Here is a 17,905-nt window from a genome sequence, read left to right as displayed (position 1 = left end):
TTAAAGAAGAGATAATATAGAGGAAACCTTTTGAAGAGGGGAAGAGTATAAGATGACCGAGCAAATAGAGTCTGAAGAGAGAGAGAGAGAGAGAGAGAAAGAGAGAGATAACTTTTCATGATTAATTTATAATGCCACATTGGCCACGATTCGGTAAATTGTTGTAACATTCCTTACAACTTGAAATGATTAGAAGTGACTCAGCTGGCTATGTTATCATACAAATTATAGGAGAACAGATAGGCATGGTATTAAAAGATGATCGGTAATAATTCTAGGCACTTTTAGCTTTAATAAATACTGCCAATTTTTCAATTAAAGTTATTCAAACCCGTTACCATATTCAGTTTAAATCAATTCGAATGTGAGCGATAATATCAACTTAATACTTAACTTAATTAACTTAGCAATAATGTGAGTATTATTGACCAATTTAGCAGCAACTTTTATTCAATGTAGAAATGAAAAAAAATCATATTTTCATCATTACTTCAATTCAAGATTAATTTGTTCTTATTCAAATTCTCAATAAGAATAGTTCTCACTTATTAATCGACACATCCTTTATTCACTCCAATAATACATAGGCCTACTGTCTAACAAAAAGAATTTTTAAAACATTTCTTAAACACGGTAAATGACTACCTACCGTACATAATAAGTTTTTTACACCATACTTGGGAGTTATCTCATTAATATTCAACTTTTGAAGATAATAATGAGCAAGTTTTAATAGTTTCATCCTTTTACAAGAATTCGAATAAAATGCTTAGGTTGACTTGGCAACAGAACAAATCCAGTATACGAGAAATCCAGTTCTCATTGAGAATAATATTGATCACAAATCAGAGAAAAACCAGGTGCTTCCACTTTTACGAAATTGGATGAAATGTAAAGTTTTTTACTTGAGGTGTCTCGTTGTATTGTTGGATTTCATAATTACTGATATTAGAGGAATTTCAGTAGAGGGTTAAATAATGGGTGAAGAAAATATCAATTGGACTGAGAAGTTCCAACAGTAATAAAAGCTCTCAACATTGTAATATACTGAATAGTGTACCGAATTTGAATATTTAATTGAGAAATTGTTGACTAACTACTTAATACTTTGTACATCTAACTTGGTTAGCTACATAACTATACATCTTATTGATGTATGCGTTAAAAAACCAAGAATCGATTTAGGCCAACTAAAGATACAAAACATTTTGGCATCGTGGTAAATCAATTTGCTTTGTGCTAAACTTTCATTAGTTTTCACATAATATGGTAACACAGATTACTCTGAATTTGTTCTCCCAAATGTGGCAGGCTTTCTGAATATCTCAAAAATTATAACTGATACGGAAATATTTAAATCTTTGATATTCCTGAATAAATGTTTTATAGAAAAAGCATGAATTCCATTTTGAATTTAGATTTTCAGTATCTAATCTATTCTTGAAATTGATGTTGTTAAATTATGGAATATCACTTCATTATAGTCAATATTTTTAGTATTTTTATAAGTCCATCAGAATAATTAAGAGTGGATTAACTTATTCCAAATTTTGATTTCAATTGAGTTCTATAACATTCATTCCATTTTTCAAAGTCTTGTTCCGCTTGACGCCCAAATACCGCAAAGTCACGCATTCCGAATTCGGTAAATTTTGTTATAGTTTAGCTCAAGAAGAAAGAAATAGCTCAATATTTGTCTTTTTTCTTTCTCTTAAGCATTTAAATGATGAGTGTACAGTTTGAGAATAAAGAATGTTGTGCGTTTTCTATAGCACGGTTTGATTGAATATCCACTTATCTTACATTTGAGTTCAATTTTAACTGACACTTCCGAAACTATCAGAAATGTGGTATCCAGTAAATTAATCGTTTTGGATAAATGTACTATGAAGTGGCCAAATTGAACAATACTATGATAATACATCAAATTTCATTCCAACAAATATTCGAGATACTTATTGAATCGGAGGATTATAAAGAGATTATAATATGAAAAGAGTAGAAATTTTTCACTCTCATCCTAGAGCTTATCATAGCCGAATTCTCTGATTCAATACTTATTAAACTCTGTCCCTTCAAAATTTAATTTGAAATCTTTTCAGAGTTACTATTAAATATGCTGAGGACTATTCTGGTGATACGTTTATTTTTCGTCTTCAAGAAAACGTCTTCCCATTTATTTTCGTATCACATCTTATCCTCTTTAACAAGCTCTCAAAAAAGTAATAATTAATTTTGAGCATTCTGAATGAATCGCGCTCTTCATATTATGGTATACATTTTTGAAGAAGATACGGTATGTCATAAGTTGACCATGTTTCTTCTAGTCCACTAAATGAAATATGATCGATATTTGTAAAAAACTTTTTCTTGAACAGGATATCATCCAGAGAAATCTGTGTTTGAACGGCAACTCTGTATATTTAATCAATTAGGCTCAAAAATTCCACCTTATTCAACAACTAAGCTTAGCTTTAAAATTAAAATTATTAACTCCTATTTTTATAAACTAACCACTTGTCTTGTTTTATTGTTTCTGCACATTACAACCAATTTCTAAACGAACACTTTTTAATACGCACACACACACGCACACATCACACATTACGTGTTAGATTATATCTTGAAATGTGATACATTACTTGAAAGCTTTTCAATCCTGGATTGTTGAGAAATTATAATAATACACAGTTAATGTAATCAGTAATTAGTCACTTGTACACCTTCACTCGGAATTTACATTATGAATTGAAGTTCTTATTGCTTACATCTTGGCAAAATCACTTTTTATATTTCACAATAATTAACGTATGATAACGACTTGACACTACAGAATGCATGGAGAAGTGGAACTGATTACCTTCATCATTGATGACAATAATTAAAATTACTCAACCATTTCTATTTCTATAACAGACAGCTTCGTAGCTCGAAAAATTTACTCGTTAAAAAGCTAATTTCCAGTCTAAAACGCTTAAAATTAATTTTATTCTTCCCACATAAATAGAGTGGTTTTGTATTATGAATCATTATTATTACAGTATATTATTAGACTATAATTATTGTAAAAAATAATCAAGCAACACCAAATTTACAATTCAACACATTGATATGGAAGTATGTTTTAAAAGTTGTAACATTTTTTGTTTATGCGAGCAAAAATAACAACATGCCACAAAAGTTTATATTTTTTGGCGCGGATCATACAACCAGATCATTATTTATTTATTACATATGTACACTTGTACCTACCACAATCGAGTGAATATTCGCACCCTATGCTATGTCTTCTAAAATCTCTGTATTATTTGAGAAACTGTACAAATCTGGCTTCTTGTGTAGTGTAGATAGGAGTATATTTGATTTCTGACACACTAGGAGTATAGGTACTGTATACTTCAACTATGTCATTTACAGTATAATATATGAGATAACTAATTTTACAATTCCAGATTTACATTAAAGTCTTAGCTACAATTTACCTCACTTGTTTAGTAATTAAATTTCAACAATAAATTAAAAATATATTCGTGTTATAATCGATAACATTCTTATTAAATCTATACTTTTGAGAAAGGTTTATGGAGTTATTCAATAGATTAGTGATCCATCCATGTGATAATCCTCATGTCATGTTGAATATAATGCAAGCTGCTTTCTAGCATAAAATAAGGCGATCAAAAAGGCTACTCTATGGGCATTGGAACCGTTTTATAAAGATCAATAATTACAGATTTATTCTTGATCCAATTTTCAATGTGAGAAATTTTAATCAAATTATAATAATTATAATATTATACTTGTGAGTTATAATAGATAGTGCACTATAAACTCTAAATATGCAGTTGTTAGAGGATTTGAGGTAAAATAATTGAATAATAATTATTATCAGAATGAGTGTTAAGGAATGAGTCATGAATGTAGAGAAATTATTGTGATTTGAAGAAGGCAGATCACAAAAGTAAGAAATGCATTGATATTATGAGCAATATTTAAGAATGAAGAGGTCCTTTCCTGTCTCATACAATTCAATTTATTTGCAAAAACGTCTTCTAAATTTAGCTGTTTCCAACCCAAAGATTCCGCATTTTCAAGTTTTTATTTTGAACAGTTCAATGCACAGCATAATTTATTGAATACCTGAATAAACCTTACAATACCTTACTTTGAATTAATTATCTTAAGTTGTTGGAATTATTTTTCGTGTTTATCATTTCTTCACATTATTGGTAACAATATTAAAAAATGTATATTTAACAATTCAATTAATATATATTATTATTAATCTTATTTGGATTCTCATCCAGTAAATGCTTCTCCTAATTAATCAAAGTAGCCTACAGGAAAAAATCTTGAATACTGAATTGAAGAGTTATATCTTCTTCTAAAATTTATAAGTAGGCCAATTGGGAAATAAAAGTGTTATCGTCGTCTTAATTATTATATTATTATTATTGATTTCAAAAAACAATCTAATTTATATCAAATTGGTGTATAATAGAGCTTTCTCACTCCAATCTAACCCATTTAATGGTAACATTATTTATTTCACATATTTTACATTATATATTACCAACTAAATAACGTATTTACATACTTATTCGCGATGAGTGCTTATAAAGTGGAAACAATGGAACGTTAGTGGGATGATGCTCTCAAGAGGAGAACAGATTCGATCCATAACCAATAGCAACAGGCTGAAAATAACGGGGTCCGTTTCAAAGAGGTTTGATTTCGATCATGTTCCAAAGGCTGATTTTGAAAGGTTTTTCAAATGCTGATCGAGAATTAGCTTGATTTGTATTGCTCATTTTACTAGAATCGCATCTTCGACTTTGATTTAATCATTGATAACAAGTTATGTGGTAATCAAAGCTTGAGTAGCCTATATCACGTCATGATTTGAAAATAGTTTCTTTGTTGAGATCAATAATATGTCTCAATAATTGATAAAGTTAATTTTTCATTGACAATTTATATTTTATTATGAGAAGACTTCCAACTACAAAAGAAAAAAAATGGCAAAACATTTACTTACGAGGAGTTGGGTCAGATTTGTCAGGCATCTAAGGCCAAAAATTTCCAAAAACCAAAAGTTGAGAAATCAATATTATCTGTCTACGATATCCTATTTTATCTACTCAAATATCTATTATCCAAGAGAAAATAATGATGCATCAGTGTCTAAACAATTACCCTGAATACATTGCTTTTTGTCGTGAATAAAATTCAAATACTTCACTTTTACAAAAATCACATCATTGAACTGATTGGAAGGGGAAAAAAGGAAAAACTATAACACAAAATACTTTGTGTCATTTCTCTCCCCGAATCTAGATACCTTATCCAACTCCGTTGAAGTTGATACACCTTTGATTTCTTCAACAAAGTTATTAACTCTTGTTTTTTTCAACAGAGAGACAATAACATCAATAGAGTTGTATTATAAAGTGTTACCTCATGGGAAACAACATGAATTTCTATGTATCTGTTGCTTTTGAAAGTGGTTGTATATTAGAAATGGATCAATTATTAACAAATACAATATTAACTCTTCAACAAAGTTATTAACTCTTGTTTTTTTCAACAGAGAGGCAATAACATCAATAGAGTTATATTATAAAGAGTGTTACCTCATGGGAAACAACATGAATTTCTATGTATCTGTTGCTTTTAAAAGTGGTTGCATCTTAGAAATGGATCAATTATTAACAAATACAATAATAACATCAATAGCGTTATATTATAAAGTGTTACGGCATGGAAAATAACACGAATTTATATTTATCTGTTGCTTTTAAAAGTGGTTTTATTTTTGAAATGAATAAATAACCAAGTGTTATATTAGAATCTTGAGGTTTGAATGAGATGAGATGAACAAGAGCACATTCTAAGTAGTACAACATCATGGATAAACATTTCTCGTAGTGAGTATTCATAACAATAATTTTCATCATTCATAACGCTTAACTGTAGGATATGTAAAAATAGCTAAAATATATTACAGATCTAGAATTCACAATATTCTCTATTATAATTAAAACTTTTAATTACTTTATAAAAACCACTTAATAATTCCTCAATCACAGAATTATTCTAATTTATATTATTATGTATATGAGCTTTCTCAAATAAAATATAATATAATTTGTTATTGGTGTGAATGTGTGCGTGCAATCTCTAGCAGCAACCTAAAATGGACATACCAAGACTTTGTACTCGAACATGAGAGACACCGCAACAAAGACAAAGTAGAGCAGGAACATGGTGAAGCCCAGACTCTTGTTCATCTTCCAATGGAAGCAAGCAATCGACATTATAACAAAGAGGAGCATCAGGAAGAGGATGGAGATAGAGCACACCATTCCCACACTGTTCACCTCCACCGGAGTGCCGTATATCAGCCCATACAGCAACCAAGGCACTGGCAACCTACACACAAAAACACCCAACAATATATTAAATAATAAACCATATATCTATAGCATACAATAATAACAAATCTCTCTATAGTGAAGTCCACGTTATAAAAGTTTATAGAGAAGTCGATATAATAGTTTAACGAGAAGTCGATTAGAGTACTGTGCTGTGATTTGGAATCCATATCAGAATTCTTTTGTAAACTGTGTTGAACGCATACAGAATAGATACCGGTATTTATTCTAGATATATCTTAGATATTTATTTTATAAAAAACATTATATTTATTGTCCATATGATCAGTACATGCGTGATCTGAGAAGCACTTTTCAAATAATGTCTTAGACGTGACTATTTATCACTAATTTTATTATTGTGCTCCATAAAATTCTTAATTCTCAGATAGATGTTCCTAATTTTCTTTAATACATATTTCTCTGTTGCCATGGCAAAATTGTAACGTGCTATAAATTTTCGGCTCTAAATTTATTGTCTAAATTCAATATTTTCTAAATTTGGCTTAGTGGTTTTGTGTTTTGTTTCGGTTTTGTAAATGTTTGGGCTTTTTAACATCAAAATTAACTTTATTCCGAAGTGAAAAGTGTGAATTTGAAGTATTGTGCTGACTATAACCTTAGTGTCCGGTTTCCCATTAGGGAACTTTGGACTATATACGGCGAGGTGGAACTACCCTTGGGTCTCCCCACCATTCAAAGCCATACCGGTACGCTAATAATAATAAATTTCTCTGTCCCATTAAACAGACCACGTTGAAACATGTTATTTGCAATAGAAAGATCTAGAACAGTGCAACATACAAATTGTTTCCTTCAACGAACATTGCGCCTGTACAATAGTTTAAACCCGATTCTTGACCCATTTGGTGATAATTTACGCAAATTTTGTTTTAAATCTATGCAAGCTCTTCAATTTTAACTGTCACATTATTTTTCAGACCTTCAATATATCCTTCCTTTCATTTTCCCCCGTTCTTTTTTTTATCAACGTTTTCGTTTTCTTCATTAAGTTTTTTTTCAATTTTTAAAATGTAGTTCTTATTTATAATCAACTTTTTTCTAACTATCTTATCTTCTTTTAAGCAACTTTTTTCTGTTTTCTCAATCAAGTTTATCTTAATTTTTAATATCAAGTTCTTATTTCTAAAACAGTTTTTCCTCTAAGCAACTATTTTCTGTTTTCTTTATCTAGTTTTGTTTTGCTTTTTAATTTTAAGTTCTTAATAAGTATTTCTAAATCATTTGTGTCATACTTTTTGTGTAAATGAGGTTTGTTTTGGCGTTTAGGTGTAAACCTCTCCGAGTTGTACTTTTTTCATGTAATGTATTCTCAATAAATGAATATTAAATAATGGCAGTATTTGATTAACATGAAACTTTTGAAGAACATGCTCATATATTATGTAGAAACACAGAATTTAAAATATATGAAAGCTTAATTCGACCTGTTGTAACATACAGCTGTGAATCTTGGACGTCAACAAAAGAAAACAAAGAAAACTAGATGGTTAGGCGTTTTTGAAAGGAAAATCCTAAGAATGATTCATGGTCCAGTTAGAAGGAGAGGAGTGGAGGAGAAGAACCAATTCAGAGCTCGAGGCATTGATAACAGGCCGAAATATTGTAAAGTGCGCAGTGGCTTAGGTGGTTTGGACATATCTGTAAAATGAATAAGAATAGAATGCCATAATATTCAAGGAGAGACTACTTTCAAGAAGGACGAGAGGAAGGCCGAGAATAAGGTGGGAAGATGAAGTGAGAGACGATCTCCAAAAAATGTAGAGGATGGAGACAATTAACAGAGGACCGAGAAACGTGGAGAGCTGTAGTGGAGGCGGCCAAAGATCATATTGGGCTGTAGTGCTAAAAAAAAATTGATTGACATTGATGTTGCTATCCTTGTCTATCATTCGACAAAGCAGATAGCGCTATCTTTTTCCAACTCAGCAACGTTGGAATATTGTTTCTTAACAAATAACAAATTAAATGTAATTAAATATATATGCAATTTAATTAATTAACAAAACATTCAATCTCAATTATTATAAACATTTATCATTCAATCATTGAAAAATATATTATTTTCTTGACTAATAAAATATAATTGATTATTTTGAACAAAAATTAACAGTTTATATTACATCAGATACACTGGTATCAGCTAGCCTATACTTTCTAGAAGGCAGTGGCAAGGCAGAGAATCGGCAACACTCTTCTTTCTCCACTTCCATTATAACGTGGACCTCACTATAGTAACGTTACTCCATGATCATATCAATTACATTAGTCCATTTTTTATTTGTACAAAAATAGCGAACATTATATGATTATATAAATTATATTAGTCCATTTTTTATTTGTACAAAAATAGCCAACATTATATGAATTAGGTATTCATTGATTTATACAGATAACGTAAAACCAGTCTGAAAATAATATCATTATGTTTTTGAATTTGAACAAATCTCAATTCAGTTTTATTATGAATTATAGTCACTCGATTTTAAAAGTATAAGGGTCATCCAACTACCAAGAGCCATCAAGTTCTGTGGTTGATCAATATCAGTATTGATCTATGTGGTGGCGTACCGGTCGGTATCCATTCAAACATGCACGATTGTTAAGAACCTTCTTGCCAATTGCCATTCAGCTCAAAGACCTTAAAGATGCATAGACTCACATGCAGCGCTAGTGTCGTACTTGAATTGAAATCCGCCATTGAGGGGGCAACCCATAAGATTATTACATACCAATGCCACCAATGCCTTTGTGATCTATAGTATTACAAACAATAATATATATCTCGTGCTAAATACCCCAATGGCCGCCTTCAATTTCAAGTAAGAGCTATCATTGGGAAGGCATAGGCATTGTGGGTCTATAGCTCTTTAAGGTCTTTGATTCAGCTTGTCTTACACACGGACACCACTGTTGTCTCACTGGTGTCCCAATGTAGTATGGCTGCTATGGGCCTATTTTTTCCCACAACTATTGTTTTGTACTGTACCAGTACGAATTTACTTTATTTGTAGCCAGATCATAATCAGTAACAGCTACAGATCAGACCCATGATTCGGTTAATACTGGATCTACCAGTAGGTCAACCAATTTTATTAATTAAAAAACTCATAGATTGAACTTTTCATCACTTGATTAGTTTCTCTGAAGGAACTTGAATTCGTATCAACTCACCCAACAGTAACATCAAAAATGTTACTTCCAACAGAAGAAGACACGGCCATATCACCAAAGCCTTTCCTCGCGACAATGACACTGGTGATAAGATCTGGTATCGAAGTACCAGCGGCTAGAAATGTAAGTCCCATGACCTGAAACACACATTTTGTTGTTCAATCGACTACTTTCAACGTCTGGTTCAGACTCTCACCAGCAAAGAGTATCACACTTCCTTTAGCACAAAAACTCGAACAGAAACGAGGTAGGAATGAATTTGTTATGGACATAATGCTGAAAATGAACAAAATAGTACTGGTTATTCATTTATCTCTGCTGTTTCAAGATTTGTGAGAAAATGCGATTGAGAATAGTAGTCTATTTTGATCACAGTAGAGTGCTAACCAGAACAAATTCAAAGAGACTTATTAAGACTCTTATGAGCATACAGTGAAAAAAATCCCCGAAATGAAACGAGAAAGAACCCAATTTATCCCATGATCATAATGAACAAAATAGTAGTGGGATTTCATTTTATTTTGGGGAAATGAGGTTAATGTTTGTGGTATTTGGACCACAGTTTGTTATGAGTGAGATTGCAATCAAGGACATTATGATACAATTATTAATTAACGAAAATCCTAAATAAATGCTGTAAATCAACCCGAAGACTTCTGCTACTGCAAACATTGACAACAGGGTTAACAGCTAGATGGAATTTCCCAAAAGTTGATGGAATTTCCATCTAGCTGTTAACCCTGTTGTCAATGTCTACAGTAGCAGAAGTCTTTGGGGTGATTTACAGCATTTATTTAGGATTTTCGTTAATTAATAATTATAATTATAATTATTTGATTTTGTATTCAATTTTTTTAAATAAGTGCAATATTTCTAAAGTTTTTAATTTATTGTAATACATTCTGTAATTTATTTAGAGTATATAATCAACCTTCAAAATTCAAAATTTTAAATCAACATTCTTGGCCGAAAATCAAGTGACGAAGCTGTGTGTGATTACATAACCTTATCTTTTGGACAACATTAACATTTTATCAAAATTTTTGGAGAGAAATAGTACAGGCTCAGCCTAGTTTTTCCTCCAATGTCATAATTGTATTATGATTATAGTATTTTATACAATAAATGAATAAATGGATATATTATTTAGCATTTGAATAATGCATTCTCCATTTAATTCCATCTGTAAACATTATGATTCGATTGCAATGAAGGACGTTGCAATATAACTTTTTCATTCTAAGAAAAATGAAATATTATTAAGTGAGATGGATTTCATTCTTGATAATCCTAGAATGAGATAATCAACAGTATCAGCCTACGCTCTATGATCATAATGAACAGATCAGTACCATACAGAAACAATAGCATAATATACACTCTCACCCCAATAAAACAGTGAAATTCGACAATAATCAACAGTAATCGGCTTGAGATAACAGTAAAAGTTGCGACATAAACGCCCTATACCATGGGATATCTACTTACGCTATTGTTTCTCTATGTTAGTACTTATTCGACATCTGCTTCTCACGATTTTGTGGGAGAGAGGTTGTGAATGGTAGATTTATTCAGATCACAGCTATCAGTGATTTGGGTACCGTACTGTAGTAATCAATGAGGTAATATAACGATGATTTTTTAGGAAAAATGAAATTATTGAGTGACATGGATTCTATTCTTGATTCAGTATCAGTCTACTCTTCTAAAGGATTAAATAGCTTAATGTAACGAAAACACAAATAGAAGTTGTCAACAACTTTTTGTGGTATCAAAATAGTAAAATGACTGTATTTTGACGTAGCCTATTACAATTAAGTTTGTTTAACGGCAATAAAAATAGTCTTATTCTTATTTCTTATTTGTTTTCATCATGGAAAAAACCACATCACGCAAAGCTCAACTGTGATGGATAAATAAATTTTTATATTGAAAACCTTTGATACCATAATTTAACAAAATATGAAACTATTGTGAGAACTCATAATGAATTCAGGTGAATACAAACACAATGTAGAATAGAGAATAATGAAGATTGGTTACATTGCATTATAGAAAGTTCATTACTGAATAATCTGTATTTTCCAATAATTTTATAAATATTATTGAAGTCGATTGAATTAGAGAAGTCGGTTGAGGGTATTTTGTCGGTATAGGAATTTAATTTCACGTCGGGGTCACCAATATAGGAATTTAATTTGATTCCTATGTTGAAATTGATTAAATGGAACTAAATGAATGATGAATTAATTTTAATGTTCGAATGACTAAATTGAATTTTTGATAAATATGAAAATAAAACTGTTACAATTGATAAACAAAGTATGCTAGCTGAAAACATCACAGGTGGCAATCAGATGATTCGCCACAAGGGTCCTCATGTGAGTTGCAGCATAGCATTATATTTATCACTGGTTTTCGTGATAATAATATTATGTGCTAATAGTATGACTGATGATTATTGGGAAAAACTGATGATTATCAAGAAATGTTGAAGGATTATCTAATTTTATGTATCATCAGAAAAGACAAAATTGAAATTGAGGAACTTACTTCTGGAGGGATGCTGAATGTATCACCAGCCACATTGGCCCACCAGACCATGAGGTAGGAGTAGGCTGCGATCCACAGTATACTTCCTATAAATGTTATAGGAAAAACCTTTTTTCCTGTTGAAAAAAAATAAAACAATCAGAAACTGCAAGGAATATAGAAGATTCAATGAATGGAATACTGAAATCGATGAAACATTCGGATTGCTATCAAACTTCAAACATGGTATAGATTTTTGAAATTGAAATTGAAATTATCTTTATTCTTTTTAGGAAATACTAACAATACATAATATACAAAACTTGAAGAAGGTTCCTCAAATGGGCAAAGCTTGTGTGCGAGGAACGAGTTCTCTACATTTACATAATATACTTGAATATACAATGATAGATATGACAATGATACAATATAATTGAAAAACAAAACAATTTCAACCAATAATAAGCATTAAACAATAACATATTATCAGAACAAAAGAAACAGAGCAATAATAATTATTAATTACAAGATTTATTACTTACAGACTTAAAATGATAATTTTAATGGTATTAGGATACTACAAGAAATTAATCCTAAAAGAGACATCCCAGACAGACTCAAAACCCCTCAACACACCGTACACATTAAATTTCGTATAAATCCATTTGAACTTCCCTATTTCTATGTTTAATTTTTCATTTTCATTCATATTCTATATTATTTTTGATATTATTGTGAACTTGCGTTCTTATCACACCACTCGAGCTCTATCGATCAGAATAAATTGATACTATATAATTCTCCATTTCCTCACGATTCACCACACTAAGTATCCATTTGTTGACTATTTGCTTGAGATGGCTTATTTTATTATTTTCGGGATCTTTTATAAATTCTGGTAGCTTAAGGAAAAGCATATTGATTTTATAATGCGAGTATGTAGTTTATTTATTATTTATTTATTTATTAGAACAGTCACAAACACGATATTTGGAAAGAGAAACAGGCAATAATTGCCCAAAACTTCTTCAATTCCTTGATTTTGGCACATAAATAGTCCAAAGTGAGGTTAAGTTTAAAATTTCTGTTTTCACCAAAGATTAACACTCAGAGAATAGTATTCGAGATTATGACTGATGAATTTTGAATTTCGAAGGGTTGATAAGAGCCGGAAATAACACTAAACAATCCGAAAGTTTCAATAATATTTTAATATATTTAATAGTTGTGAATGTTTCAAGCAAGATTAATTAATATTGATACGAAATGTGAGTTTATCTATTATTGATTACATGTAAGTTACCGGTCTCTTTGAAATCAAAATGTTATAGAACTGGTCATATGGCTTGAGATCGTGACAAGAGCAAGAAAGGTCTGTTTTGATACCTGTCCTTGTATAAATTATATGTACTGTCTTGAAGTTATTAATTCTATATAGGCCTAGTAAATAGCATGGTATTTGATTTACCTCACTCTCATGTCAAAACGATTAGGATGTTGGTATGTAGGCTAATACCAGGGATAATAGCAACTATTTGACCAAATATTTATAGAAATTGTAGAATGTATGATTCAGACATTTCAATTTATAAATCAGTTTCTGATGAGGAGAAGAATAAAATGAAGGGTGAGAGGATATGTTGGGATGGAGGGGCGCTTCTCAAACGATAGACCCATATTTATAGACGTATCATATTATGCTTTTATAGGCATATTATAGGTTTCATAGGCCTTTATTGATAGAAGTAAATTCCGAAGTCCTGTAGGCAAACATGTCAGTGAAACGTTTCATGAGGAATATCGATTGAATTTATTTCTTTTCTGTATAGGGCTACTTTTATAGAAATAGAAAGAAAAATAAATATCTCAGTACCCTGAGATACCTGTGAATTATTTAATCACAAATGAATAATTAAATAATTATAAAGTGATTAAATAATTCATAAAGGGTACTGAGATTTTTATTTTTCTTCCTATATCGATTGACTTATACGTAGGATGAGCTTGGACATGATGAATATGTTCTGTGGTAAAATATCAATATTAAGTTTAATGAGAGATCAATTATTGATGCAGTGATCAAAAATTCTTCTGTTTCCTTGTTCCTTGTTGGATCTGCGATTTGGCTAACAAGAGATGCATAAATCAATCAAACGATTTGGTTGAACTACCCTTGGGTCTCCCCACCATTCAAAGCCATACGCTAATAATAATAATAAAATGAGATGATAAATGACAAACGCAAAGTGTGAGTTAGAAAGAGAATTCTCAGGCTGGGAGTACACAGGTTAGTCAAGACAATACTAGTCACGTTTAGTCACAATACTTCTCTTAGTTGCTTTTGAAGACATGTCTAATTGCAATGACTAACCAGTGTGAGTTGCGTCATAAGCAACAATGTGAAGTATTGTGACTAAACGTGACTAGCCTTACATTCCTTGCGCTACTAGAGTGGGTTAGCAAAGTATTGCTTCCATAAAACTATACATGTAAGCTAATTTCATGATTTCTGTACGTTTTAAGACCTCCATAGCCCAATAACTCCTCATGTTAAGTTTTAGTACACAATGTGATAAATAAATAAATAACGTGTTTTTCAACTTTCTTTCCACTTCCATCTAGCTCATTGAAGATTCAGCTGATTTTTCATTCCCATTTCTGTCCGTTACCTTGATTTTCAACAACAATATGTCAGTACACGTCTGAAAATCATCTCCGAGCGAAATGTTTCAATCCATTGAGAATGGAATCCATAGAACCATACATGTAAGCTCATTTCATGATTTCTGTACATTTTAAGATCTCCATAGCCCAATATCTCCTCATGTTGAGTTTTTGTACACAATGTGATAAATAAAATTTATTAATAAAAAATAAATAACGTGTTTTTCAACTTTCTTTCCACTTCCATCTAGCCCATTGAAGATTCAGCTGATTTTTCATTCCCATTTCTTCTGTCCGTTACCTTGATTTTCAACAACAATTATTTCAGTCCACGTCTGAAAATCATCTACGAGCGAAATGTTTCAATCCATTGAGGATGTGTGCAATATCTGGCACATGGAACTGGGTCTTACTTGTGGATTGAATTGATCCGTGGCGCTGTGTCGAAGTAGGCCGAAGCCGAATCAGCTGCTGTTTGCTCGTTGCGTGTTGCTTGATGGATGACGAAGCCAACAGTCTTGGCCAAATTGCAACGGAATTGGAATTGAATGTTCGAACGCTTATTGGTTAAACGTTGTTCCTCCAACTTTAAACTATTCTACAAGTCACAACAGAAGGTTTAACGCAAACAGTCGAAATATCCTGCCATATCACGAAGGTATTGGCCAACTAACTGTTGAACTGGTTTATCAGATCACTGTTTGTGAATTTAGTGGAGTTTGTCATACAGTTTGACGCAGTTGTAAAACTGCACTGTCGTTATTATTTGTTATATTTAAATGGTTTATTGGAAAGTTGAAGAGAGCTTGCGTTTGTTCACTCAAGATTTAATGCGTTCACGTCAAATAAAGTAGTAGCAAGTATCAGTAATACTAGGCTGTGGATTGATTCTATTCGAACATAGTAAATAAGGTATTTTTCAGTGTAGATGATTTTTTTAATGATAGTACTTGACTTCTATGTGGCTGTGACTGAAATGTTGCTTTTCAAGTTATTTGCTCAACTTTTCAATTATTATAGTACACTGTTTTTTTGATGTTTCGACTTGGCCTGCATGTTTGCCGTATTGTTTTTGGCTCAATAAATTGAAATATCGGGGAGCGAGCTTCGCTTGTTTACACTCATAAGTATAGAGAAACGCTCCAATGTAGATCGAACGTTCATGGGATTAATACTCGACATAGTCATGATATCAACATTCCTTTTGTCCGTCTGGAAAGGCTAAGGTCCAGCCATCTGATAATGGGTAGACGTTTATTTAATAAATTGCCCCTCAAGTTTAGAGACATGAGAACCATAGAGTTCAAAAAACTCTACATAAGTGGCTCTGCGCTAACCCCTTCTATTATGTTGACGAGTTTTTCCAGCTGCCTGAATCCAGCATAGACCTGTAATGCTATAAAAACCATTGAAACCATAAAGTCATAATATTTGACTAGTACTCATTATGTATGTGTTCTGATATTTTGACGTGATCTTATGCATCTATATATGTTTCATGGATCGAGAAATATATCTATCTATCTATCTCTGGAGTACAAAAGCATAAAAAATGTATTACGAAAGAAGAAATTATAATAACATTCATACAGAAATGTTCTATCTAATCACAGTAAATTGAGATTAATTCTCAAACGGAAGGAAAAAATTTCCCTCACAAAGGCCCAGTTGCACAAAAGTCGGTTAAATTTTAATCCTGATTAACTTCACGTGAACCAAATCAGAGAAGACGATTTCAAAAAGATGTATCTACTGGAATTAATCAGGATATATCCTATTATATTAAGCGATTCTGTATGTCTGTTTATATTTTTATATCTGGTCATCTTTAATATCGGGGACCGAGCTTCGCTGTGGAGTACAAAAGCATAAAAAAATATTACAAAAGAAGAGATTATAATAACATTCATAACCTTCATACAGAAATGTTCCATCTAGTCACAGTAAATTGAGATTAATTTCCCTTACAAGGGCCCAGTTGCACAAAAGCCGGTTTGAAAATAACCCGGCTTTTTTGCAACCGGCACTAAGTAACTGATTGAATGATTACAAAAGTTCAACAGCTGAGTCATAATTTTGACATTGTCCACCACACATGAACTCGTTCACTCACTTTCATCACCAACAGACGATGAAATAATTATCCTTTTAATGTCCTTCAGCGAGTTTTCCAAGGGATAAGACCTAGTTCAATCGAATCTTTATATTATGAACCTACTATGTTCTGAATTTCGTGAGAATCGTTAGAGCCGTTTTCGAGATCCGGTGAAATACAAACCTATAAACATGGAAACAGAAGTTGCTCGTTTAATAGTATAGGATTTGATACGGTACTCTTGATAACTCATTAATGCCTACTCTCGTCTTGTCCCGTATTATAGGCATTTCAACAAAGCAACAGAGATGTAGCCTATTGCACTCAATAACATACCGTAGCCTAATAGGCCCACACTATACAAGGTAACTCACTAATTCGTTGGAAAAGAGTAAAGCTGCGTTTACACCAGAGTTATTAACAAAATGTTAATAACTTAATCCTTATAGATTCTATTAGATTGAACATAATTTATCATAGATGAACAATATGTGCTTGTCAAGCTTCGTTCAATCTAATAGAACCTATAAGGATTGAGTTATTAACATTTTGTTATTAACCCTGGTGTAAACGCAGCTTTAGGGTATGAACAGAACGGTCAGGTCGATATTATGTAGAATAAATCTCGCTATCGGCTTTCTATAATATTATCTAGTATATTCTATATCAATGACTCCAAATGCTTCTACCATTGTACAGCTGTTTAGTGGCATCAATCTTCATACCGTGACTTAATTGTCCTGTTTGCACCTTCTGAATTCCCACACAACAGTAAAAATATAATTCCAATACGATCTAGTGGGATTATTCATACTCGGCCGGGTTGAGTGAGAATAAACCAATTAGAACTCGTGGGAATTATATTTATTGTTCACTGTCACTGTTGAGTGGTACTGTTATCAGCTGATTCCCGAACACTAACCCAATGAGCCAATATGGAGAGCTTGTGCCTTCAATGTGCCTAGAATGTGCCTTCAATATGGTA

General features: G+C 31.7%; 1 protein-coding gene across 1 annotated transcript; it reads right to left on the bottom strand.

The window, feature by feature from the left end:
• Positions 1 to 220: 220 nt before the first annotated feature.
• On the bottom strand, positions 221 to 12,298 carry LOC120355472 (sodium/potassium/calcium exchanger Nckx30C-like). Its single transcript, XM_039443890.1, has 3 exons — positions 12,183 to 12,298; positions 9,630 to 9,766; positions 221 to 6,432 (listed from the first exon to the last, which is right to left on the bottom strand). The coding sequence occupies exons 1-3, from the start codon at positions 12,231 to 12,233 to the stop codon at positions 6,192 to 6,194; spliced, it is 429 nt and encodes a 142-aa protein (XP_039299824.1). The 5' UTR covers positions 12,234 to 12,298; the 3' UTR covers positions 221 to 6,191.
• Between the last annotated feature and the right edge of the window lie 5,607 nt (positions 12,299 to 17,905).

The sequence above is a fragment of the Nilaparvata lugens genome, unplaced genomic scaffold, assembly GCF_014356525.2.
Source record: "Nilaparvata lugens isolate BPH unplaced genomic scaffold, ASM1435652v1 scaffold1955, whole genome shotgun sequence".
In the NCBI taxonomy this organism is placed as follows: domain Eukaryota; kingdom Metazoa; phylum Arthropoda; class Insecta; order Hemiptera; family Delphacidae; genus Nilaparvata; species Nilaparvata lugens.
The sequence above is the reverse complement of the archived record's forward strand: the minus strand, read 5'-3'. Positions and strand labels throughout refer to the sequence as shown.